The sequence below is a fragment of the Quercus suber genome, unplaced genomic scaffold, assembly GCF_002906115.3.
Source record: "Quercus suber isolate HL8 unplaced genomic scaffold, Cork oak 2.0 scaffold_535, whole genome shotgun sequence".
Taxonomy (NCBI): Eukaryota; Viridiplantae; Streptophyta; class Magnoliopsida; order Fagales; family Fagaceae; genus Quercus; species Quercus suber.
In genome coordinates, this window is record NW_027069983.1 from 437,259 (window position 1) to 464,926 (window position 27,668).

The 27,668-nt window shown below is 38.0% G+C and overlaps 3 protein-coding genes across 3 annotated transcripts; 2 read left to right on the top strand and 1 right to left on the bottom strand.

Annotated features, from left to right (window-relative positions):
• Window positions 1-329: 329 nt before the first annotated feature.
• On the bottom strand, window positions 330-1,227 carry LOC112032945 (vinorine synthase). Its single transcript, XM_024065710.1, has 2 exons — window positions 1,177-1,227; window positions 330-1,004 (listed from the first exon to the last, which is right to left on the bottom strand). Exons 1-2 carry the CDS (start codon window positions 1,225-1,227, stop codon window positions 330-332), a joined length of 726 nt encoding a protein of 241 aa, XP_023921478.1.
• A 3,803-nt stretch (window positions 1,228-5,030) lies between these two features.
• LOC112032946 (uncharacterized) lies at window positions 5,031-5,528 on the top strand. The gene has a single exon (XM_024065712.1). The coding sequence runs from the start codon at window positions 5,031-5,033 to the stop codon at window positions 5,526-5,528; it is 498 nt and encodes a 165-aa protein (XP_023921480.1).
• A 440-nt stretch (window positions 5,529-5,968) lies between these two features.
• On the top strand, window positions 5,969-6,361 carry LOC112032947 (uncharacterized). The gene has a single exon (XM_024065713.1). The coding sequence runs from the start codon at window positions 5,969-5,971 to the stop codon at window positions 6,359-6,361; it is 393 nt and encodes a 130-aa protein (XP_023921481.1).
• Window positions 6,362-27,668: the final 21,307 nt, after the last annotated feature.

Here is a 27,668-nt window from a genome sequence, read left to right on the forward strand (position 1 = left end):
CAACTAAGTGGGCTTTCCCATACCAAAATCAACTTCATACACAGGAAACCTACACCAACTACTAAAGTTACAGAGGTCTATCTCACCATTTTGGAATTGTTTGTCTTCCTTACCTAGAAAATCCATATCTCCAACAAGGCTATCTTATAGTTTCTTCAAGTACTCAACATTAATTTCCAAGATAGCGTTCCTAAGCTAGCTCACTAAAAAAGGGTAATCCTTCTCCATCTCAACCGGTGTTTCTGCTGCAATCACAACACTCCAAAGATTCCCAAAGGAATGCACTGGAAGTTGTGGAACCATCCTCTCTCGCAGGTTCACTACATGAACTACTGTTGCTTAAGTTTTGTTGTCCATGTCCGAGCCATCACCATGAAACGCATCCATATGAATGCTGAAATGACCTCAATGCGTGATGTAACCCTGTCATCTGGACCAAATGCAGCAGAGGCTTCTCTTCTTAGCACGGCTATGCTTGATTTGTTGAGCAAAAACCTTCTGGTCACTATCTTTTCTTTTGAAATAAAGGCTGCATTTGGCATGAACCCAGTTATATCGCTTGGAGGAAAATGGATGTGTGCATCAAAAATAGGGCTTATAACTTCACTTTCTCCTTTACATGTGCCAGCCCATGCATTAGCAAAATTCACTGCAGATACTGCATCAGCAAGCTTGTGTGAGATACACACAGCAATTGCAACTCCACCACACTCAAAAATATTATATTGGATAGCTAGGAGAACTTCCTTCCCAAACTCATTACAACTATTATCGAGCTTAAATGGTAGCAATTGGATTAGATCGTTGCCATTTGGATGGTGTATTGCTTGTGATAGCTTGCATAAGACTCGAGCTTGATTATAGTCTACCCCCTTGTGGTTATAGTTGATGGAGAATTCTTCATTAATAGGTGTTCCAGCTAATGGATAGAAGTGAGTTAAGGTTTCAGCTAGAGACTCTTTTAGCAAACGAGCTCTTTCAAATGGTTCAACATCCACAAATTTCTTAGAATCATAGAATCAAATGATAGGAAAATTAAAGAGAGGTGCAAGTTGGTCTAAGAAGGAAAGCTTGAAGTTCCTAAGGTGATGGGGTGTTGGAGATGATGGCTTAATTATCCCCTTGGAGATTATCTCAACATTCATCACCATCTTGCTTTGTACAACCCCAAATTACAAGGAAAGGAAAAATGTTATGCTTCTTCAGTTCAAGTCCATGTAGCCTCATTATATAGAGGAGGAATGACAATTTTAGGTACCTGATTTGTTAATTTTCTTTCAAGAAATATTCCTATTCAGTTTAGTGGCTCGTAATCACAATATTAAGGCTAAATTGCAAACTACACCATTAAAATTTGGGGGTATATGGATTTTACATCCTAAAGTTTCAACATTTGGATAACCCTGAAATTTTATTCTATTTGCATCAATAGCCCTTCCATTTGTATTTTCCATTAAATGTCACATAAACTTGTCACACGTGTTTAATTTATCTAATAAATGATGCCACATCAATTTTTGTTGCCTAAAAAAAATTAAGTAGTTAAAAATGATATAGCATAACAAAAATTATGCGACATTATTTTATAAGACAAACTAAACATGCGTAGTAAATTTATGTGGCACTTAACAAAAAATATGGATGGAGGGACTACAGATGCAAATGGAATAGAACTTCAAGAGATAAAATCCAGATTCTAAAATTTCAAAGTGTAAAATCTAAACACTCTAAAACTTTAAAGATTTAGTTTGCAATTTAGTCCAATATTAATTATTGCCAATTAATTAAAGCCAGTGTTTTATTGCATTACATTAGCTCCTGTAAAGTGGCAAAAGGGTCAAATTTTGTCCAATTAATTTCAAAAGGCATTTTCATCAGTTTATGCATCTATTGTGTAAAAATGTTTTTTTTTTTTTTTTTTTTTGGGTGTAAATGTACACAAGCACTATTGTTGTGCATTTCAAATTTTTTAAAGGCATTTTCATCAGTTTATGCATCTATTGTGTAAAAATGTTTTTTTTTTTTTTTTTTTTTGGGTGTAAATGTACACAAGCACTATTGTTGTGCATTTCAAATTTTTTTTATTGTTTCTTTGCATATTTTGAGGAAGAAGGAAGACAATGGATGGTGGCTGTGGGGTGTGAAGAAATAAAAACAATTTAAAAAATTTTTTAAAAAAATTTGATATTTTAAATAAAATAGAGTTTACAATAAATAGTCAGAATGTAGGTTTTTTTGAAAAATTGTTAGGTGAAATATAAAAATTAAGTTCTTATACTAAAATAAATATAAATATTTTTTTTTTACACCGCTGTGAATGAGCCAGTTTTGAGCATATTAGTCTGCCTCCTCCCTTACAAAGAGACAATATTAGTTGATCGTTGAAACTCAAGGTACTTGTGGTCTTTCACAACAGTTAAAACTCAAGTTTCTCATATCACAATATTTTTTAAGTTTAAATCAAATTTATATATCATATCATATCATCATTGTGGGTGTATTTGTTGCTTCAGGCCAAGGGTGTCCCTTGTAGCCTTTGGCTTTTTGTGACGATCCCACATCGAAAGTAACTCCCTCCCCTACATGCCTTATAAGCGCAAGCTTGAGACGAGAGGGTACCATCAGTTATTTAAAAAAGGCACCCACAATCATATATGTACTATACAATAAAAGTTAGGCTTAGAAGCCGTGGTTGCGCCAAGTGATTTCACCAAATTGCGGAAATCTATTTAGATTTTAAAAAAATAAACAAAATTTTTTTTTTTCCTATAATTTTGAAGTTAATAAAAATCTTAATTTGATAACAATCCAAATTCTTCATCTAATTATTTTTTTTATTATAATATATCAGTTGATAAAAAAAAATCTTAATTAAAAGGAAATATTACACTCTGCTCATCTGTGATTTACCTCAAAAACAATTTATCCCCTTGTTGTTTAAAAAATGGCACTTTGCCCACACATGATCCGTTAGCAAAACGTTACCCACCTATGTACCTGCCATTACTCAAACACCATTTCACTTAAAAACACAATAGCAATTGAATCAAAACACCTTACTTAGAGAAATAAAGCAACCCTTACACATACACCCTCTCTTCGTGAATTTGGTCCACTCTATCAAGATCAACACGTGAAACTCTCAGCATCAAGAGAAATTGGCAGTCTAATCAAAACTCATATGAAGGATCTTGAAAATTTTCCCTCTTGAGTTAAACCACAGGTACATTCTTAATAGTTAGGGCTCTTGATTTTTTTTTTCAAAAATTGCTGGTAGATTTTTTAAAAAAAATTGTTGGTAGATTACTTAATGTGTAGCACTGTAGCGTTTCAATGAAAAAAAAAGTTTTTGAGAAATTGGGTGTGTGCTATACATTTTATGCTCTGTGCTTTACATTTTCGCAGACTTCTCATTGGATCTTTGGGTTTGGAGATGAAATTGGGTCTGTGCTATATATTTGAACTGGATTTGTGTTCCTGATAGGTTATTAATAGAAACACGTGAAACTTCTTTTTTTTTTCTTTTTTTTTTTTCCCTAGCAAGTATTATTCTTTAATTTCAACTAATGGAATTGTAGTAGTTGAAAATTTTAACTAATGATTGCTGTGGGGCCAAAGAATTTGACAACCCCGGCCCATTTTATACTAAGCCCAAGGCCCGCACAGAGGAGGAAGAAATGTTCGAGGACGAACGAAAGAAGTCCAAAATGCCAAGAAACATCACCGAGGACGATCCTGTCCTCGGTCGGTCGAAATCACAGAAAGGAAGATCGGCACGCCATCAAAGACAGCCTCCCAAAGCATCCCAAGAAAAAGGACAAGTACAATGGGTCAACCATGGGAGCATGGTGGAAAAGCAATTCAAGGAGAAACTGTCACCTCCGCATTAAATGCCCACAACTAACGTCCTGTCCGCATTAATGAGAAAATAACCCTTGAACAGTGCTGCCTTGGTTGCTGCAACTCACAAGAGGTTTGGGAAGGTAGCTAATGGGACAAATACTCGAATGGTGACTTGCATGATCAACAAATGGAAGGCCAGGATCTACTGGAAATGGGTATATAATGTAAGAAATCCTCCAGAAAAGGGGGGTGAAAAAAACAGAGAATACGGTAGCCATTTGTATCGTCTATGAAACCTTAGTAGCCAAGCATGGAAGAAACCATAAGAACAACCAACTCCTCAAATGAGGGCCGAGGATAGAATTTCATACTTTAGTCCACGTCGTTGTTATTCAACCCACTTATAACCATGCCTATTTGTTGTATCCCTCACTAAGGCCTAGGTCTGAAACCCATTCTCTATAAATTTATTGTATTGGGCTAATTGGGCCTGAGTTCACTCATCCAATAGTAGAATTGCTCAAACCTAGTCCCTACAATTAGTGCCGTCTATGGGAAGAACTTGTGTGTTAGCAAAGGCAACAATCAAGCATGGTAGGATTAAGCCCTCATCAAGCAGGCTCCCATCAGCCTAAACCTGCTAGATCCCAGCAATAGGGTAGCTTTCCCAACCCGGAGCGTAATCGAAATGCAAAGAATGGAAGGTTCTGAGAGGCCACTCTCATGTAGGTAGTCACGTGCTCTAGAGACAAAATGTCAACCGAGTCGTGCAGCCAGAAGAAGTTAGGAATCACATATCCTAGAGACAGAATGATAAGCAAGCCATGCAATGAGAAATAGATGACTTAAAGGGAAAGCTGCGCCATGGACAACGAAGGCAGCCTCATTCTAGCCCTGTCATGCCCTCCGATGATGAAAGCGATGATGACTAGGCAAAGATCGAGAACCTCTCCTAGCAAGACCTTTTCTCACGAAGAAGAGCACTACCGGAGGAGTAAGTCTAAAAGCCCATCTCCTAGGGGCTTGGGAAACAATGCCATGAGAAAGGCACTGGACCAACTCTCCAAGTCACCTTTCACATGCCACATAGAAGGGGCTACGCTGCCTCGACGATGCCAACAGCCAATCTTCACCATTTATAATGGCAAAACAGACCCTGAGAGCATGTGAGCCAGTTTAATCAAAGGATGGCTGTCCATTTCAAAAATGAGGCACTAATGTGCAAGGTTTTCCCATCTAGCCTGGGACCTATGGCGATGAGGTGGTTCAATAGGCTAAAGATGAGTTCTATAGATTTGTATAGGCAGCTAACCCAAGCCTTTGGCTTCCATTTCGTTACAAACAGTAGAGCTCCTTGGCCCTTGAGTGCGTTATTGTTCCTATCCATGCATGATGGAGAAACTTTAAAGGCCTACTCGGGCAGATATTGGGAGATATATAATGAAATGGACGGCAATTTCGACAATGTCGCCATCAACACCTTCAAAAATAGACTCCCAGCTGAGCACGGCTTGAGGAAATCTCTGACTGACAAGCCTACCACTAGTGTGCGCCAACTGATGGATCGAATCGATAAGTATAAACGAGTAGAGAAAGACCAGCTGCAAGGCAAGGGAAAAGAGAAGGTTATCCCTCAAGAGATGAGGGATTTCAAGTTGGACCGATATAATAGCAACATTTCGTAGGGCAATCTAGAGCAGCTAACACATAGACTGTCAATGCTGTATTCTGAGAACTAGTACATCGAGTGTTGGAGAAGATCAAGAACAAGCCATACTTTAAGTGGCCAAATAAGATGGCGGGAAAGTCCATGAGGAGCAATCAGAACTTTTATTACCAATACCACCAACACCATAGACATACCACGGAGAACTGCAGGAACCTCTGGAACTATTTAGACCAGCTAGTTCGAGAAGGAAAGTTGAAGCACCTTCTGCATCATTCCAGTGGTCATCCTAGCCAAACCCACCAGGAGCCCCAGAGAGATACCACTTTAGGGCCACCCGTAGGGACGATCAATGTAATCTTGACCGCACCAGGAAGAACAGGCACGCGCCCTTCATGAGTGTTATACGTGGCTCAGCTACCTGCCGAGGAGTCCTAGCCAGAACCAAAGAAGGCCAGGATGAATTTTCACCTAATCTTGAGCTTCTCAGAAGAGGACAAGATTGGAACCACCCAACCCTACGACGATGCGCTAGTGATCACTCTTAGAATTTGGGACTACAATGTGAAAAGAGTGATAGTGGACGATGGCAGTGGGGCTAAGGTTATGTACCTTGATCTCTACAGGGGGCTGAGATTAAAACCAGAAGATTTAACGCCCTATAACTCTCCTTTGATGAGCTTCGACGGGAAGCTTGTTATTCCAAAGGGCATGATTAGGCTACCCATCCAGACCGGCCCAGAGATAGTAGAGGTGAACTCTATCATGGTGGACACTTACTCTCCATATACAGCCATCATCAGTAGGCCCTGGCTCCATACCTTGGGGGCTGTTGCCTCCTCTTTGCATTAGAAAGTGAAATTCCCGTCTGGGGACCAGGTCCTCAAAATCTGTGGTTGCCAATCCACAGCAAGGCAGTGTATGGTGGTTGCCATTTCACATCGGCTTGATGCAGAGTCCTCAGCCCCTACTGAAAAAGACTTATAACAATCAAAGGCCCCGATGTTGCCTTCCGATACCGCTACCGATGGGGCAAAATGTGAAGACCTAGAAAAAGTGGTCATTGGTGATGACCCAGAGAAGTTCTTTTAGGTCGGACCTCAGCTGCCTTTTCAGGAAAATGAGGAGTTAATTGAGTTTCTCAAAAGAAATATAGATATGTTTGCAAAGGACGTCTGTGATGCTCCAGGGATTGATCCAACCTTCATCTATCACCATCTCAATGTCAACCTATCCATCACTCCCAAGAAGTAGCCACCCCGGTGCCCATCAAGAGAGCACACCGATGCAATTAGGGATGAGGTGAAAAAGCTTAGGCGTGCAGGGGCTATCAAAGAGGTTTTTTACCCCAAATGGTTAGCCAACACCATAGTGGTCAAGAAAAAAAGTGGAAAATGGCAGGTTTGTATAGACTTCACAAACCTAAATAAGGCATGCCTAAAAGACTCGTTCCCCATGCCTTAGATAGACCAACTTGTGGATGCAACTGCGGGCCATCCTCAGATGAGCTTCTTAAATGCCTTTCAAGGCTATCATCAAATACCACTAGCCTTGAAGGATTAAGAGAAGGCAATCTTCGTAACGCCTATTGGGAACTACTACTACAAGGTGATGTCGTTTGGTCTAAAGAACGTAGGGTCCACTTATCAAAGGATCATGATGATGATATTCGAGCCACAACTGAGCAAGAACATCGAAATCTATGTCGACGATATGGTGGTGAAGAGTAAAGTGGTGTCCGAGCATTTAGGAGACCTCGGCAACACCTTTGATGTCTTAAGGAAGCACAAGCTACACCTAAATGCTTCCAAATGTTCATTTGGCATGGGATTAGGCAAGTTTTTAGGCTACATGGTTACTCATAGGGGAATTGCAGTTAACCCACACCAGATCAAGGCTATCGATGATTTAAAACCACCGCAAAATGCCAAGGAGGTCCAAAAGCTTACTGGAATGATTGTAACCTTGAACCGATTCATTTCCAGGTCAGTGGATAAATGCAGACCATTCTATCTCTTGATCAACAAGTGGAAAGGATTTGAGTGGTCCGAGGACTGTATTGCGACCTTCCAGTAACTCAAGGAGTACCTATCCTGACCACCTATCATGTCCAGTCCTGAGGCTGATGAAGTCCTATACGCATATATTGCTGTAGCCCCTCATGTTATGAGCTTGGTGCTAATACGGGATGACAATGGCCTTTAAAAGCTAATCTATTATGTGAGCAAGTCACTACATGAAACTGAGGTCAGATACGTACCCTTGGAGAAAGCCATACTAGCTATGGTTCATGCTACGCGAAAGCTTCCCCATTATTTCCAAGCCCACACAGTGGTTGTCCTAATCCAACTACCCCTGAAGTCTGTGCTTCGGAATGCTGATTACACTGGAAGGATTGCCCTATGGAACACAATTCTGGGAGCTTTTGACATCAAGTACATGCCTCGAACCTCTATAGAGGGCCAGGTCCTGGCTGACTTAATGGCTGAATTTGCTAAACCACCAGTAGAAATAATAGCCGATGGGCAAAACATGGACGAAAAATTCTTTAAGGTAATCTCTATGCCAAGACCCCCATATTGGAAGGTGATGTTGATGGCGCGGCGAATTAAAGAGGGTCTGGAGTGGGGCTAGTCCTAATTTCTCTTGAGAAGACCATCATAGAGAAATCCTTGAGACTTGGTTTCTCAGCCACAAATAACGAGGCCGAGTATGAGGCCTTGTTATAAGGAATAGCCATGGTGCAGAAAATGGGAGGAAAAGCAGTAGAGATTTTCTCAGACTCGAGACTAGTAGTGGGCTAGGTAAAGGGAGAGTTGGAGGCCAGAGATGCAAGGATGCAAGGGTACCTAAGCAAGGTCAAACGCTTACAGTCAGACTTCGATCTTTTCAGCTTGTCACATGTCTCTAGAAGTGGAAACACCCATGCAAATTCATTGGCTGCGCTTACTACCTCCTCGGCAGGCGGCCTGCCTCGGACTATTATTGTTAAGCATCTGGATAGGGCAAATGAGGTTGCAAAAGGCGTAGTTCATATCTACCAATTTAGTGTGGGTACTAGCTAGATGAACCCTATGGTGAGATTCCTCAAAGATGATATTCTACCCGAGGAAAAGTTAGAGGCTGAGAAAATATGAAGAAACATTCCTTGGTTCTGGTTGTCCGATGACCACAAATTGTACAGGTGCTCCTATTCTGGGTCATATTTACTGTGTATTCACCTGGAAGCATCAAAATTACTGCTTCAAGAGCTACACAAGGGGATTTATGGGAGTCACACAGGAGGAAGATCCCTATCGCACTAAGCCATTACCCAAGGATATTGGTGGCCAAGAATGCAGAAGAAGGCCCTATAATATGTTAAGAAATGTAACCAATGCCAAAGGTTTACCCTAAATATTCATTAACTAGGAAGGTTCCTCAACCCTTTGTCCAGTCCATGGCCGTTTGCCTAGTGGGGCTTGGATATTGTAGGTCCTTTCCCCAAGGCAGTAGGAAATAAGAGATATATGTTGGTCGGCACAAATTATTTCATCAAATAGGTTGAAGCTGAGCCATTGGCCAACATCAGAGATGTAGATGCTAAAAAATTCATCTAGAGAAACATTGTTACACGATTCGGGGTCCCTCATACCCTCATTTCGGATAATGGACTTCAATTTGACAGCAAAGACTTTAGAAGATACTATTACGAATTGGGGATCACAAACAGGTACTCAACTCCAGCTTACCCTCAGGGAAATGGACAGGCTGAGGCCGTCAACAAGGTCATAGTCAATGGGTTTAAGAAGAGGCTGGATGATGCCAAGGGAAGGTGAGTAGAAGAGCTGACACACGTCTTATGGACTTACCGGACTACACCACGGCAGTCAACGGGGGAGACACCTTTCGCAATAACCTATAGGGCAGAGGCTATCATCCCTCTAGAGGCAAACTTTCCAACGCTGAGGACAAGCTCCTTCACTCTAAGCAGTAATGATGAGCTACTAGGAAAGAGCCTAGATCTGATCGATGAACGAAATGAAAGGGCAATGATCCAGCTGGCCTACTACCACCAGAAGCTCAAACAGAGGTATGATGCCAATGTGAAGCTAAGACCACTAGCACCAAGGGACTTAGTGTTGAGGAAAGTTGTGGGTGCTGCCAAGAACCCATCCTTTAGAAAGCTAGGACCCAACTGGGAAGGACCATACCGAATTACTTCAGTAGCAGGAATAGGTGCATACTACTTAGAAGACTTAAATGGAAAAGCTGTACCTCGTCCATGGAATGTAAATAACCTGAGAAGGTATTATTATTAATAAAAGCATCTCTCTTTCAAATTTTAAATCTATTATGATTATATGTCTTGTATTTGCGTAACAATCTAAGTACTAGAAAGAACCAAGGTCTTGCATAGTTCTCAGACTCAAGCCTATAGGAAAACTAATTACTTTAAGAAGAGTCTAAGTACTAGACAAAACTAAGGTCTTGCATGGTCTTCAGACTCAAACTTATAGGAAAACTAGTGACTTTAAGAAAAATCTAAGTACTAGACAGAACCAAGGTCTTGCATGGTCCTCGGATACAAACCTATAGAGAAACTAGTTACTTCAAGGAAAATCTAAGTACTAGATAGAACCAAGGTCTTGCATGGTCCTCGAACTCGAACCTATGGGGAAACTAACTACTTTCAGCAAAGGCCTAAGCGTTAAACAGATTCCAGGTGTTATATGACTCCTCGGACCACAACTTTTGAGGAAATTAATGAGCTTAAGCATTCATCTGAGTTACAAATACATCTAAAGGGGCGCCTGGCACCTCAAACCACTTGCCCTATCCTCATTCAATAAAGACGTAAAAAAACACAAGCCTATAAGCATCACTTAAAGCATTTTAAGGTACATTGAACTTAACTCCCCTGTATAGTCAATAGCTAACTGTTTCCTTGAGGTCAGTGAATTTTTATAACATTCCCATGGGTACGTTTGCACATTGTGCTGTGGCATTTGATCTTAGGATTTAAAGGTTTATCTTTATAGGTGTTGCGCGCTTAGCATTTTTCACCTGTTATGATAACTAACTCATGAGCTATAGGATTCATATTGTAAGGTTATTGCCTTTTGTAGTCCATTCAGCAAAAGCAAGTCGTAGTAATGATGTGGCTCAATTGTTAAACAAAATCTAAGAGAAAATTATTATTATGGACTTTACATCTTTTAGCTACTGTTTCAAACATGAAAGACAAGTCACACTGTTGAGACCGTTTAGCTAAAAAATCAGAGCACAAGTTATATAAATAGCAACAATTAACAAATGAGAAGGGAATTGCATACATTCAACCCAAGTGTTCCATTACAATAGTTCAAATATATTTTAAAAAAAGAAAAAGAAAAAAGAAACAGAGGCAGCCTATTTCTTCAACTTTATAGTCAATTTGTCTTTAGAGGGTTGTTAAGAGGCTGTGTCAGAAGCTGGAGGATCCTGGCTTGGGGGAGTGACTTCAAAGGGCGCATAGAAGAGGCCAAGTCCGATGCCTTTTCAGCAGGAGGATCTTGAGGGTCAACTGGAGGCTTTACCACCTCGTGCAGTTCTTCCTAATTACTGGTTATCTCTCTTTCTAACGCCCTAGAAAGCTCACCCTCCTCGGCTAGCTCATCAGGAGTAGTTATCACCAGAGTAGCCTCAGGTCGAGCAGCCTCAGCCTCTTCAGAAGCAACCTCAGCCTCAGAGCTAGAGGGGGTAGACTCCCTTATGGCAGGAGGGTAGTATACATTCTCTACCTTCCACAGGTCAAATGAAACCTCAACCCTAACTTACTTAAGGGCTTCATTCCAGACTTGGGAACAGTAAAGCCTGCACACTCCTGGTACTTGAGCCTTGAGAAGGCTTGAATCTCAACCACTCCTAGGTCAAAGACCGCCTCCTCGGTCTTCTTCTTAGTGGTCTCGGCCTCTGTCCTGACAAACTCAGCCTCCTCCTTAGCCTTCAAGGCTTCATCCTTGGTCCACTCAGCGACGTTTTTGGCCCCCTCTGCCCCAGCCAACTTTGTCTTCAGATCAGTGATTTGCTCCTTGGCAATCCTCAACTGATCCTCGGCTTCGAGCAGGCACCTCGTCTGGTTCTCGGCCTGTTTCTGAGCACTAGCTAGGCCTACTTCAGTGCTATCCCTGGCCCTTGTCGTCTCCTTCAAATCCTCCTTCGCTTTCAAGAGATTAGCCTCAGAGTTTTTAAGGGTCCAGATGGCATCCAGGCACTTGTCACGATCCAGATCCAAGGCCCTGCTCTGGTCATTGGCTGCCTCTTCCAGCCTATAGGTGGCCTGGATAGCCTGCCAATTGAAACAAGTACGCGATAAGTTGGAAACCAAAAAATAAAAATCAACAGAGTCACAAGTGTTAGAAGTCTTACCATGCCCAAGTACCTCTTAACGCTGAGGAAGACCTTCTGCCTCCTTAAATTCCCTAACTTGGCCATATCGACAGGGAGTAGTAAGGACCTCTCCAACGCATCGACCACATAAGTGCCTTCACCCCCTCGGAAGTCCCTAAGGGAGGCGTCGTCCATTAGGGAAGCCCCGTGAAGCATTGGCGCAGGGAGTCAGGCCTGGGGCTCAAGCTGAGTATCAGCTTCTTTATCAAGGCCTCTGTGCCCCATCTTCTGCTGCTTTGAAGCTCACCGAGTTTCATCCCCTTCCTGGGAGGAACGAGATGCATCAGCTTCCATGTGTCTTTTGCCTTTAAGATCCTTCTTATGTTTAGGATCAATATGCTCGAGCCTTAGAGGCAGATTTAGCTAAGGATGAGGAGGTGGAAGCTTGGACTAGGTGGAAGATGACCTAGTCTAAACAGACTGAAGCCTGGGCGGCAGAGGGGGGAGCTTGGATTGTGGCCTCCCTAGTGTGTCCTTCCCCGGTGGCCCTCAATTAGCTTGAACAGGTTGGTTTGAGGTTTTCTCTTAAAATCCATCTCAGCCTGAGAATCAGTCCCTACTGATAGGAGATCCGCTTCGGTCAAATTGGGGTCGCCCAAGTCACCAAGGAGATCTTCGGATAGATTGACTTGGTCGAAAACACCAAATTCGTCCTCGAACAGACCCAAATCAGCAACTTCCTCTTCTCTTTCTACCTCGGCCTCTGCAGCTTGATAGGATGAAGAAGGACCTGCCAATGGAACGTCTTCCAGGATAGAAGATCCTTCAGGAAGCAAGAACCTGTGTTCTGCTACGGTGATCTTGTGAAGCCGAGGATCTTTGGCTCTAATGACATACTTCGGAGCAGAGAACGATTTCTGGAGGGGATCGAACCCAAGAATCTTATGAGCAGCTCTAATTTGGTTGTCAACTTCATTCACAAAGACCTCTGCCCTAAGGATGGTTTCCAAATCCTTCCGGTTGACCAAGTGGAAGTGTCGTTCAAAGGCGTGTGGAACTGCAAAAAGAAAGCACATTCATATTAGCAACCGAATAATGCAAACTGTGATAACATAAAAGATCAACCCTTTCCTACTCTAAATACCCCACCTGGTACCCCCTCCTCTGTCGAAAAATGAAGGCCGTCATGCCACTCCTCAGACACGATGAGAAAGTCATTACTCAACCCCTTACTGGACTCAGAGAGGCACTGAATAAGCCGAACATTATCTTCCCTCGTCTTCATATAATAGGCCTTTCCCTTTAGGTATTGGAGGTTGTAGCACCAGTTTACATCATGGTGGGTTAACCTCAACCCTATTTTCTCATTTAAAGCATCCAAACAACCCAAGATCCTAAACACGTTGGTGGCGCACTGGGTGGGAGCTAATCAGAAGTGCCTAAGGTAGTCCCTCATCACCGGCCCCATAAGGATTCTCATACCACCTTCTAGGAAAGCGATTATAGGAATCACTACTTCCCCCTCTTGCCTCCTGAAATGCCACTCCCCTTCTTCACAGTATCTTAAACCTACATTACAGGGTATCCTATAATCGGCCATAAACTTCTCCATTGCCTCTTTAGACTCAACCAACTTCTTAAACCTACCCATCCCTAAGAACGGCTAAAGGGCTCAGGGAAGGATGAAAGAAAGAGAGAAAACATGAATTAGAGGGAGAAGAAAACTTACAGAAGTGAGGAAAAGCTCCTCGAACAGGCTTTTTATGCTGAAAAGAAACGTGAGTTTGGTTGGAGATTTGACCGAATTTAGGATATGTGCGCAAGAACTCTTGAGTGTAAAAGTAAGGAGGGAAATCGGTTCAAATGGGTATTTATAACTCTAATTAAAAAGGATCGTGTAGGTTTCCCACCATAAAGTTAAAAGAATCCCCACCGTTAGATTGTCATCACACCGTTGAACGTGAGGAGTACAAAGCTGCTAGAATTTAATGAAGGCGCGCTCTGTATACCGAAGCGCCAGGAACATGCCTTGGACAGGTGAAGAAACTCTGGTACTGACGGAGGACAAGACTTGATAAGCCATGACATAGACCCAAGGACATCAAAATCCTCCTCTCTGTCGGAGGAGCCGGACAACAAGATTTTGAAGGGCTGTTGTGGGGCTAAAGAATTTGACAACCCTGGCCCATTTTACACCAAGCCTAAGGCCCGCGCTGAGGAGGAAGAAATGTCCGAGGACGAACGAAGGAAGTCCAAAGTGCCAAGAAACATCGCCGAGGACAATCCTGTCCTTAGTCGGTCGAAATCACAGAAGGTAAGATCGACACGCCATCAAAGGCAGCCTTCCAAAGTATCCCAAGAAAAAGGACAAATACAATGGGTCAGCCATGGGAGCATGGTGGAGGAGCAATTCAAGGAGAAACTGTCACTTCCGCATTAAATGCCCACAACTAACGTCTTGGCCGCATTAATGAGGAAATCACCCCTGAATAGTGCTGCCTTGGTTGCTGCAACTCACAAGAGATTTGGGAAAGTGCCTAATAGGACAAATACTCGAGTGGGGACTTGCATGATTAAAAAATGGAAGGCCAAGGTCAACTGGAAAATGGTATATAATGTAAGAAATCCTCCAGAAAATGGGGGGGTGAAAAAAACAAAGAATACAGTAACCATTTGTATCGTCTATGAAACCTTAGTAGCCAAGCACGGAAGAAACCATAAGAACAACCAACTCCTCATATGAGGGCAAAGGACAGAATTTCACACTTTAGTCCACGTCCTTGTTATTCAACCCACTCATAACAATTTCTAGTTGTTGTATCCCTCACTAAGGCCTAGCTCTTAAACACATTCTCTATAAATTTATTGTGTTGGGCTAATTAGGCCTGAGTTCACTCATCCAATAGTAGAAGTGCTCAAACTCAGTCCCTACAATTGCTCTAATGATTACTAAAATGCAAAACAACGAATTTTTGTTCCTAAAAGGTTATTGATAGAAACACGTGAAACTTCTTTTTTCTTTTTCTTTTTTTCCTTTTCCTAGCAAGAATTATTCTTTCATTTCAACTAATGGGAATTGTAATAGTTGAAAATTTTAACTAATGATTGCTTTGGTGATTACTAAAATAAAAACAAAGAATTTTTGTTCCTAAAAGGTTATTGATAGAAACACGTGAAACTTCTTCTTCTTTTTTTTCCAGCAAGTATTATTCTTTCATTTCAACTAATGGCAATTTTAGTAGTTGAAATTTTTAACTATTGATTGCTATGGTGATTGCTAAAATACAAAACAAAGATTTTTTTTTTAAAAAAAAATATGTGCATATTCGAATGGGAGCTGTTAGAAATTTTCAACTGCTAAAATTTATATATTATTTAATGAACTAAAAGTTGCTAGTAGTTTTGGTGTTGTGTTCTAGGTGGACCCTAAAAATCTTCTTATATTGGGGAAAAAAATGTGTAAGTGTGGACTTAGAGGTCTATTCTCATGTGGTTGTTTCCCAAAAACAGAACAAACACTTTTTCTGTTTCTGCTATGTTTGTGTTTTATTCTTTTGTCCGATAACACTTTTATTTAAGCAATTATTTTCACTTTTATTTAAGCAATTATTTTAATGTAGATATGGCTGATTTGAATTTCACTATTGAGATCAATTATGGTGGCAACTTTGTGTGGAACCCATTTGAACTATGGAATAATTTATCAGAACAAAAGCTGGATAAATTATAACCCATTTGCACTTATAATAGATACACGATTTATAATGCTCTGTTTTCATATCTTTCACATCTAATTTAGCAATGAGAGAGACAACAAACTATTCAGCAAAAAAAAAAGAGAGAGAGACAACAAACTTGAAAGTGCAAATATCTCTTATTTGTCAACAAGGTAGGCATTTAAACTAACATAGTAGTACTATCCTATATGGGGTTTGGGGCAAGTCCAAGCGGGCAATTGCCCCCACTGCCCCCTTTTGGCTCCACCTATGGATGATGTGCTTGATGGATACATTTTTTATATTAGCATTGTATTTGTATTTCTATAAATCCAAATTTTGAATAATTTGAAGAATAAAGAAAGAAAGATGAATTTTACATAAAAAAATTTAGAAGCAATCGCAAGATGCGAACACCAAGGTTTTGAAACCCGGACCGTTCATTGAACCGTAAAAGGGAGAGGTTAGAGGTTTTTAAGGTCGAACCGAGGTCAAACCATGATGATGTCATAATTAATTTAATAATTATTTAAATAAAAATAAATATATTAAATTTGTAAATATTAACAAAATTTACTAAAAATATCTTAAAAATTGAAACAAAATACATAAAATAGTACATTATAAGGTTAATAAAAAATGGTACAACATAAATAAGCATAAAAAGAAATTTTTATAATAATCCTTTAAGAGAAATCATTTCAATTAACTAAAAACGACTTTTAAAATAAATTCATAAATTGCAGAGATATTATTCTTAAATAAAAAGTTAATTTAGTAATATTTAATATGTTGAAAAAGATAACATAGAAGTTTAGAAACTATAAATCATGTAAATTTAATATAAATATAATAATATTGCATCTTAGCTCCTAAGATGAGCACTTGGTTCGCTGGTCATGGCTTCAGTCTTGCTTACAAGGTGTAAGAGCTCAAGTTCGAAGATATTAGATTAAATATATGTGGTTATTTATTTATATGTTCATTAAAGAAAGCCAATGAATTTTGTTAACATTTTTTTTTTTTTTTGATAATATTTGTTAAAAAAAATTTAAGATCATAAGCCCATGTCTTTTAATATCCTAATCTCTAACTAAAGTATAAGTTCATTAATAAAATATATAATAGATATTTAGATGATGGTCGGTTGTTTTCTTTTTTAAATGCATGGTTTTGAAATCCGGACCGGACCGGGCGGTCCGACCGGAAAAACCGGAAACCGGACTAAAATTCGGTTTTTTAAGCATAGAAAATCGGGTATTTATGAGTTCTGAGAGAACCGGATGAACCGGGGTTCAACCGAAAAAACCGGACAAACCGTAGGCCGGTTCAATCGGTCATTTCGGCCATACCGAAATTTATATCGGATTTCGGCCGAAATATTAGTACCAGACCGAAACAGAAAAAAAACTCAAAGTTTCAGATCTGTAACTACGGCGACTTACCTGCTTGCTGTACTCATGTCACCGCCTCTATCATTAGAGCGTTTCTGCCATGTTTTCCAAACCAGATGCCCTTTCTTCTTCTTTTTCTTCAACCAATTTCGAGGATCTACTCCTCCACTTTTTCTTCTCTCTTCGTTCACCCAGTGCCCCTTATTTCATATTATTTCTTATATGTTTCTTTTTCAATTTACCTCTCTTAAGTTTCTTTTTGTCATTCAGCTTTTTCGTTTTATGTGCTTCAACCACAACCACATACGTGAAGGTCATTCCAATTTCCAACCTTCTTTATTTTTTTTAATTTCATTTTACTTTTTTACTTTTTTCATCTACGCTGCTTTTTATTTATTTATTATTATTTAATGATGCCACATTTAAACATGGTTTTAAAATTTGGACCAAACCGTACGGTTTGACCAGGTTAACCGGAAATCATTCATCAACACGATTCTTTAAACTCTAAGAACCGGCCTATGTGAGAAAGTCAGTGAACCGTTTCGACCGCAGTTGAACCTTCCAGGTTTGAAAGCTGTAAACGGTTTTCACAGGTTAGACTGTTAGAAGTTTTTTTTTTTTTTTTTTTTTTTGGATACTTACAGGTTTACAGCCATTGGTGAAGGCTGAAGCTTCAACCACGTGACATGCTATCAGATGATTACACCGCCATCTTTCTGTTCTTATTCTTTGTCTCACTTGCTCTCTTTCTCTCTCTGCATTTTTCATTTTGCCGATGTCGTTTCTGCATTTTTGGCCTCTAAACTCTGAAGTATCAGTCTTCTTCTTCGTTGCTTCTGAAGTCTTCATCTTTGCTGCTGGTAGCTTTATTGTCAACCACTAATATTTGCTTTGTTGTCAACTAGTAACATATAATGCTTGCTTGTTGTCAAGCACTTCCTTCTTGGGTTTTGTACTTTATTTAATTTTAACCAATTTTTAAATGCACGAACATCTTCAGATCTTCTAGGTTTTGATTTTTCTTTTTTCTTTTTTTTTTTGAGAAACCAGACCAAACAGCCTGGGCACTTTTATTCAAAACAAAATTAATGAACATCTCTAAACACAAAGGGAGCAATGTCTTCAGGTAAATCTTCAAGCCAAACCTGAAGCCCTGAACTAGAACTAGCTTTCTTAGCCAATGCATCAGCAACAGAGTTACATACACGGCTAGAATATGAAAAAACAACATATTGAAAATGTGATAATAGGGACCGAACGTCTTCAAGGATGTTCCCATAGCTGGCAAACTGACCCGAGCCATTCTGTAGCGCCTCAATGACAATAACAGAGTCCCCTTCAACCACCACTTGAGGGCAGTTCAGATTTTTTTTTTTTAATTGATAATAATATGGTGAACAGTGACTATTCAAATGGGCTTGGGGAAAAAATGATCGATAGTCAAATGGGCTTGGCCATGGGCAAACAAACTAATTTGTCTCTTGACTATTTTATTGGGTTTCATAAACTGTACTTTATCATGACTTAAAAATAATTAAGAAACTCAATAGCTATTTAAGTTTTTTTAGAATTTAATAAGTCTTATTTGTATTATGAAAGTTATGTTATAAAAAATACTATCTATATTTATTTTGGATTATTTTAGTTAAATTTTCAATTTTTACTAATTTAATATATTTATTTGTAATTTAAATAATTATTAAATTAATTATGAGGTCATCACGGTTCGACATTGGTTCGACCCCGGTCCAATCTTAAAAACTTTGAACATCTCCCTTTTACGGTTCATTAAACAATCCGGATTTCAAAACCAATTGAACAGTAGGAACCTTAGTACAAAATGGGAGGTAGCTAACAAACGAATGTACGTGAAAGATAATTGACTTCATTCATCTTGGTAGTTACACTTACACCTCCTATAGAATTTTATTTATTCCACGAAATGCCATGCTCTCTAAGGTTCTACTTCAACCTTAGGTAGCTTATGTAGAATAAATAGGTGTATTAAAAACTGACGCAATTACTGCAGCAGTAAGTTCTATATGGCTTCATTGCTTGCCACGTGTTCCTGAGATGCCTCAACAGCCATAATTTTTGCAAGACTCTTCTTTTTTGAGAAAGTTTCCGCCTATATTAGGAGAGTATCTAGAAGAACTGGCTTTGTTCTTGTAAGGCTGGTTGCCATTCCTTGCAACACCACCCAAATGTTTGAATCTCATAGTTAGTTCGTCAATTGTGTTAAAAACTTGAAATTAAGGGAAAATTGAAAATGTTGTTGAGAAAAATTGTAAAGAGAGTGAAAGCAAGGAAAGAGAGAAACATAAAAAATCACGTAATTCGACTTGATGACCTACATAACATTCATGGAGGCACTAATGAAGCCAGGATTTCAGGTTAGTGGTAAGAGCTTGGGCCACCATGTCTCAGGACATGGGTTCGAGTTCTTTGACTAGCAACGTGTTGCAACTCCTTATGTGCCACCCATTTTTTTAACAAAAATAAATAAATATCATATTGGTATGCACATATATTTCACTTTATAGTTATGTTAATTTTTCTAACTTGATTATATTGAGTAAATCAACTGGGCTCAATGAACTTAAAAGAAGTAAATTTATTTTAAAAATTGAAGTTAAATCAAATAGGAAGTCATGGACGGGCTACGTGTAGACAATGAGAGAGACAACAAACTTGACTAGTGGGGGCAACTGCCACCAATATCCCCCCTTTGGCTCCACCTATGCATGGATGATGTTCTTGACGGGTACACCTTTGATGTTAGCATTTAATATGCACAATAAATCCTTGTACGCAGTGGCAGCGCCACGTTAAGGGCAGGGTGGTCTTGGGACCACCCTGTCTGGGAAAAAAAAAATTTATTTGAATACAGTTTAAAATAATTTTGAGAACACTCTCAATTTTTTTTATGCCAATAAAATTAAATTTTTTTTTATTATTTGTTCTACTTTCAGGCAAAAAGAAAAAGGTCAAAAAAAATTTTAACTAAAATCTTTAAAAAATAAATTAACATAGCAAGCCCACCTCAGGGAAAAAAAGCTCAACATCAATTCTAAACAAAACTAACCCAAACGGATTCTCAAAAAAAAATTTAGTTAAATTTTTATTAACTAAATACGGCCCAACCCAAACAAATTCTCCAAAAAAAAAAAAAAAAAGAACCAAAACCAAATTACCAATACGCATCTGCTGATTGATCAAAATCATCAAATGGTAAAGCAAATTAGCAAAACTGAAATCAGAACTGAACTCCTAACCTAAACGAAAAAAACCTCATCAATGACCAAGCTCCAAGCACATCGACGCGATGGCACCTCCGCCTGGACCACCTCAAACTCGAGCAACAGAGCACATCTGGCCTCAAACTTGAGCAATAGCAACGGCAAGATCTGAGATCGGATCAAAGATTGCTTGGAAGAGCCGACTCTAAACATTTTAAGGCCTAAGGCGAGAACTAAAATAGGGTCTTTTTTATACTTATGTATTAATTAAATTAATATTTATTTAATATTTTATTTTATAATATATTTCATTTATAATCTATTTTTCTAGTTAACATCATTATGGTGAACTTGTTCATTTGTGAGATTTTCATCATTATTTTCATTTTCTTCTAAATTCTTTTGAAGTTCATTATCAAGATTTATTGTATTGCAAATTGAACATCATTGTTATCTTGTAATTATATCATTTCATTATCTTCTAACTCTTTTTGGTGAATTTCTTATTCATCTGTGATATTTTCATCTAAATTTTGTGTTATATTTTATTTATACTAATAACAAATTTATCCATTGATCATTTTAAGACTCAATTAATTTTTCTTCTTTTTTTCTTTTTTAAGTTTTTTATATCCAAATGCATATTTTCTAGTCGACATTTCTAATCAAAAAATATATTTATAAATACTAAAATAAAATAAAAAATAAACTTTCAAGTGTAGAGCAAATGAAAAATAAAACCTGATTTATATAAAAATATTGTTGTAGTTTCACCAAATAATAACAAGTTGTTTTGCAATCTCAACCTGCATAAATAAAGAATTATTCACTATATTACCAATAACTAAAATATATGTATAAAAACACAAGATTAAAATTTTTTTTTTTTTTAAAAAGCACAACCATAACAAAAACAAGCCCAACCCAGACAAGAAAATGCCTGCCAAGTCCCAGTCACAATAAAACAAATCCTATTACACCTAGAACTTGAAAAAAAAAAAAAAAAAAAAAAAAAAAAAAAAAACCTTGAAGGCCCAAATATGAAACGTCCAACCACAGCCCAGCCCCAATCTTAACAAATCTAAAGTAGAAAGCCAAGCCTTATAAGTTATACCTCAAAACTCAAAACTCAAAATCCATTTTGCAGAATGCTAGAAAATGCAGCAGCAAAAAAAAAAAAAGTCAGTCGACTCAGTAGAGTTTTCAAATTAGATGGCAGATGCGATCGGATGATTAATTCATTTAGATCGGAGGAAGCTTGAGTCAAGCAGCCAGCAAGGCAGAGAGCAAGAGTTGAGAGAAAAAAGTAGAGCAAGAATGAGAAAGAGACGGTAAAAATTTTAGTTATTTGAGGTTTTTTATTTGTTTTAATTATTGATTGTTTTGTAGTTAATATATTAAACCAGATTTGTAGTTTATCTTTTTGAATTTTGGTTTGTCTAGAGGATAATGATGTTATTTTTGGGACAATTGATTTTATTTAGACCAAAAAAAATTTTGTGCCTGATTTTTTTATATTCATCTAAAACCAATTTTTTTTTTCCTGTACTACCCCTTCTTTTCTAAAATTTTAGGGCCCCTTCCAATTGGGGGCCTTAGGAAATTGCCTAATTGGCCTAGTGGAAAGGCCGGCCCTGTCGCTTGGCTTGCCTCATCCCTCAAGTCCTTGCCTCATTGTGCTGCCGGGGCGCCGTCCCTCAGGCCTCAAGGTATTTCAGTTCTTTACTTTTCTCTCTTTTTCTCTTTCAATTCTTTGGCTTTGCTAATTGTTGTGCTCTGATTTGAGAGTGACCGAGTGAGAGCAGAGCTCTCTCTGTCTTTCTCTTTGAATTAAAATGAGATTCTCTTTATCTCTCTGTTTCTCTATGTCTAAATGTCTAATTGCCTTTACTTTATAACTTTATTTGACATTTTGACTTTATTGGTTTGTGAGTTTGTCGTTTTGTGTATTGTGAATTTTGTGTGTTGTGAATGTTTTATATGTTTAATATTTTGTGAAATGTTGATTGGCTCTTATGACTCTTGTTTGTTGAGTGGGCAGTGGATAGGGGCCATGGGGTCGTGGGGTGGGATATTTGAATTGGGGAAGTGGACAAGTAGAGGCAGTAAAGACTAAAAGCATGCATAGGCAATATAAAAGACAAAAACTTAAATTATGTTAGGCACTAAGCAGTGGGTTGAGCCGTGAATAATGCACATGGGGTGTGTGCTAATGTATATTAGGATGTGTGTTAGACTGCTAGTAGTCAGTAAAGAAAAATAATGAAGCAACTAAACAACAGTAATTAATAATTCAATTAACCAATACATTATAAAAGATAAACAAATTAAATTATGTTAGGCAGTGGGTTGAGCCGTAGATAATGCACAGTGGGTTGTGTAATTTATACTCCTTAAGGATACCTTGAGAAAAATTACTGGAGCCGCCACTGCTTGTACGATATATATATATATATATATATTAGCCTTTGGGCCAATTTATAAAATGGCACAAACCCAATACATATGTTAAACAGAAATCCCATTGTATAAGACCCAAAATACTTAACCATTGGACTCCTAAAATCACATCACATCCACCCAAGGTTAGCACATATAGGTTTGGACTGAAAGTATACCCTTTCACTTCTTATACAGAACCACTTACAATTCTCACCTCCAGACCAAAACCTATCATAGGTGATGTAGTCTTGGTTACCACTGCTATATCCATGAAATTGTAAGTGCTACTTGTGTCTACAAGAATAATGATCCATTGTCCCTTGATTTGACTAGTGAGCCTCACGTTCTTGGAGTAGGACTTCTAATAATAGCATAGGGAAAGATTTATGGGCAGACTGTAGTCTACCCATTTTTTTCAATTGCATCTTCAAGAATCTAAAACATCTTTAACCTCTTTCAGCTGCACACCCTACCCTTTCTTTAGGCAGTGAAGGTATGGCTCTATGGCTTGAATACCATTACTGTTCACAGTTGTAGCCTATGTAGCACGAGTATGGACACAAACACGATATGTAGTGTGACACGATACAACATTTAATTTGTTGAAAAACTAGGATATGACATGTCGAAGATACAACAATTAATATTCATTTTTAATTTTTGGTATATTTCTTTACTATTTGGACATAATTTATGTTTGTTTTAGATTTTATAATTAAGTGATAACAATAAAATGTTTAAAAATATATTTAGAGTACTCACACTGGTGTGTGTAAAATGGCATAAGGTTTTGCACATTTAAGCCAAAAACCACCCACATTAGTCAATCTAAAAATAAGTAAATTTACACTATTGCAACAGTAACTATGTAAATATATATGGTTACTATTTACATGCAAATCCTTCTATTAATACTTTTTTACTCATATGCAGAGAGAGAGAGAGAGAGAGAGAGAGATAATTTCATAGAGTAATAAAAAATTGATAGTGAAATATTATTTTAATGAAATATAGTGTAAAATAGATAATCTGAAATGTAAATGTTTTTGAAAAGTGGTTGTGTAACATAGACAAAATAAATTCTTATACTAAAATAGACAAAAAATATATATTTACATGAATGCTCTAAAATAAAATAAATATCAGTTAGATAGTCACAAGTCACAACAACCTAAATAAATAAATAATAAAAATTCACAAGTTAGTCACAATTGAACTAACTAATCAGTAAATACCAAACTAAACATAAATATATAATATTCAAAAGAAAAGAAAAGAAAAGAAAAAGATACAAAGATGGGTTCCAAAGAGAGGCTGATAAACACAAGGTGTGTGTGTGTGAGAGAGAGAGAGAGAGAGATAAACTTATAGAACTTCTAGTTCACAGTCAGAACCATTTTAATTGAACACACACTTACGTCTTACAACATATAGCACTATGCTAAAACTCCAAGGAGTTCTCCTACGACGGAACAAAATTTTATATCAAGTTTAGGTGTCAATTTATCACAGTGGTGAAGCCAGGTCTAACTTTAGGGGGGGGGGGGAGTACATTTGATATCATATTTACGCACGTACAATCGAACATACATACTATATATATAGAGAGAAAGAAAGTATTTGAGATCAATTTGCAAAATAACAATTGAATGCAAGAAAATAAAATACAGTAAGGTTTTACCCATGACTATACAACCGTTAAATTATTTCAACATAACCCAAACTCATTAGTTTTTACTTTAATACTAAAAAAAATTTATTTTTGGTTTTGATTTGACTAATCATGCTAAGCAGTACATGTTTGTCTATCAAACATATAAAACATTGTTCCCACCTCATTTTTTGTAGGCTGTCAAGAGCCCAAGCTACATGGGCCGCACAAGCAAAGCAAAGTCCAAATTCTTATTAATGACCCACAAGGGGCCACCACTACAAACACATGAGAAAGAGAAAGAGAGAGTTAGAAACTACCAAAAGCAATGGGCTAAAAACAATAACTCTAAGAAAGCCCAACAAGCCCCACTGCAAAGGCTTACAAGGGCCCACCTACCCAAATATTAAATCCAAGCAAGTGACCCGACAACAACCTCAAAATCCGCCACAATAAACCAGACTCCACACCAAAAAATTTCATAACTCCCACCAAAATATAAATAAAATCGTAACCTTTTCAACGGGACAACTTTCATTTGTGTGCAAAAGAATGGCAACAAAAGCTTCATGAGAATTGGCTTAAAAAATAAGATGCAATTATCTTATAATTGAGAGTGTGCATCAAACTGATTTAGCTACTTTTCATAATTGTTTTTCCCACACAAAAAAATAAAAAATAAATTGAAAGGATATATGTATTGTGGGGAGAAAAGCCTAAAGCTACTCAATGGGCCTGGAACCCACTGATTAAGGGCCATGGTGTCTCCGAGAATTAATAGATGGTTCGGGCAGCCCACCTAAAGCAGGAAGCCCCTTGAAGCAGAGGGGGAGTGTCGTCCGAGGAGGCCACCATTTGTCCGAGGATGTCTTTCTCCTCGGCTATGATGAGCTTTGATCAAACGAATGTGTGAAAAGTCCGACTAACCTCCCCAACGATCCCAACGGTGATGATGGACTCTGGATGGATCCGAAAATGATCAGAACTAGAAAATATCTGAAGGAAAGGCTGGTACCACCGCATTTAATACGTTGCAACAGCTTTTCTGGCCGCATTTATGTGGAGAAGACTCCTGAACAGTGCAACCTCAGCTACCGCCACTCACAAAGAATTAAAGTAGACACACGACATGACATGCACTCGAGTGGACGCGTGGATGAAGAACAAGTGGACGATGGAGATTATAGGAAGGGATGCTATATAAAGAAGAAGGGTCCCTGATAATAAAGGGGGAGAGAAAGAGGGAGAGAGAAAAGCTTGAATGTAGCTCTGAGCATTGTAATCGCTGTTTATTCAATAAAACACCTCTTCGGACATTCATTCATGGAGTTATCCGATTTTTAGTTCGCGTTATCATTGTTGCACGTGACCCAGCTGACTATTCTGTGCTTCATAACCAGCCCAGCTCTTTCGTCCACTCTCTACAAATTCATTGTTCTGGGTTCGTTGGGCCCGCAACCCATATCCTTTGGGCTTGGGTGACAAAAACTGACCCTACATGTATATTTTTTAAAAGTAAAAGCAATAGAGAATTGATATTATTTTGTACAATGGAAAAGAGAGTTCAAAGCTTTCGATTTCTACATTCTACACTAATCAGTTATTGAAAGCCCATCTCCCTACAAAAACTGAAGTCCCTACAATTACAAACAGCACATAGCATTGTGTCAAAGAATTGGCGGTTGCCGGTGCGCATCAATTTCCTTAACTCCAGTGCATATAAGATAAGATGAAGTCCCCCATGGGACATATCAGGATCCAACCCAGCCACCTGACATTCATTACGGTGAGTACTCAGTACAATGATGGGAATAAAACCAAATTCCTAGATATATGAGAGACAAAAATAGAAAAAATAAAATAAAATAAAAAATTAACACACAAAGGCAATCATATGACATGAGAAATTTATGTGGTTTGACGACTTGTCTACGTCCGTGAAATTGTTGCATCTTTATTATGTCAAAGAGAAAATATATCAACCCAAATTTTGAAGCGACAAATAAATACTTTAATGACAGATCCAAAAAATATGGCTAAAATCAAGCCAAAAAAATTTTTCCCTAAGAAAATCTCCTCTTTAAAATCATAACATTTCAAAGTCGGATCGAGTCTACAAACTAGACTCCACATACCTGACATTCAAATCATGCAAACAATAGTGGCAAAGATTTCAACTTCTTGTGCACATTTGTAAGACTTGTTTGGTACTCGTATGGACCATAACTTATTCCAAAAAGAGCGGACAACCCCTCACCCCTGGTGAAATAATTTTAGAGTGTGATTTCGGTATCCACTGGTCATGAGTCGTGCCACATTTGGACTTGATAACCTTTGCAATACTACACGTCATGCATTGGAGGAATGTAAATGTTGGTCAACCCTTGCTTCTAAAAGAGAACAATGGGGAAAATCTAAAAGTAGTCAAAAGTAATTGGCTTTAAAAACACACACACAAAAAAGTGAGTTCGGATTAGTTAGGATACACCACACCCTGGTTTACCTAACAAAGCCATATTCACATCTCTGAATCCAAACCTACTTCCAACTTTTTTTTAACGGCAAAGCATGTCCTAACTCAACGTATGCATTTTTCATTTGCCTTGACTTTTTGTTTTTTTTTTTTTAAGGGACCGTTTAGATACCGCTTATTTTGCTAAAAACTAAAAATTAAAAATATTGTAGTAAAATAATTTTTAAATGTATGAATAATGCCATGAAACCCATTTTTAATGAAAAAGTTGCTGAAAAGTAAGGTTTGTGGTCCCGTAAATAGTGCACGGGACCCACTGGTGTGCACTGTCCACCGCTTATTTTGCTGGTGTGAACAGTGCATTGACAGAAAAGTCCAGCACTGACAGAAAAGTCAAAGATTATGGCTCCAAAAAAAAAAAAAAAAAAACACAGACACAAAACGCGTTGCTTTTCATCCCTATCCAAACATATACTTAATGTATAGATCCCATTGAATCAGAATCTATAACATTCATTTCATGATAATTGCTTTTTACAATTAAGTTAAAACATCAATTAATTTTTATTGCAAGCTTGGTCCCAAATCCCTTATTTGAGAACACAAATTTTACTAATTGAGCTAATTAAGTCCCACTCATTTATCTTGGAATTACTCCAATAGAATTTACTTACCATCGAGTTTAAAATTATACAAAACTCATTTGGTACACGCTAAAGCAACTTTTAGCATAAGTCATGATGACTTAAACAATTATTTTAATTCGAATCCTTCTATTTAAGATTAAGGGTCTGTTTGAATACTATTTATTTTGCTGAAAACTGAAAACATTGAAGCAAAATAATTTTTAAATGTGTAAATAGTGCTGTAAGACCCATTTTTAATTAAAG

Excerpts from the sequence above, each read along its gene's own strand:
- LOC112032945 (XM_024065710.1), bottom strand. The coding sequence starts at position 1,227 with ATGAGGCTACATGGACTTGAACTGAAGAAGCATAACATTTTTCCTTTC. Across the intron at positions 1,005-1,176 it reads ATAACATTTTTCCTTTCCTT|AAATTTGTGGATGTTGAACC; the intron begins GTAATTTGGGGT and ends TATGATTCTAAG.
- LOC112032946 (XM_024065712.1), top strand. The coding sequence starts at position 5,031 with ATGGCTGTCCATTTCAAAAATGAGGCACTAATGTGCAAGGTTTTCCCA.
- LOC112032947 (XM_024065713.1), top strand. The coding sequence starts at position 5,969 with ATGAATTTTCACCTAATCTTGAGCTTCTCAGAAGAGGACAAGATTGGA.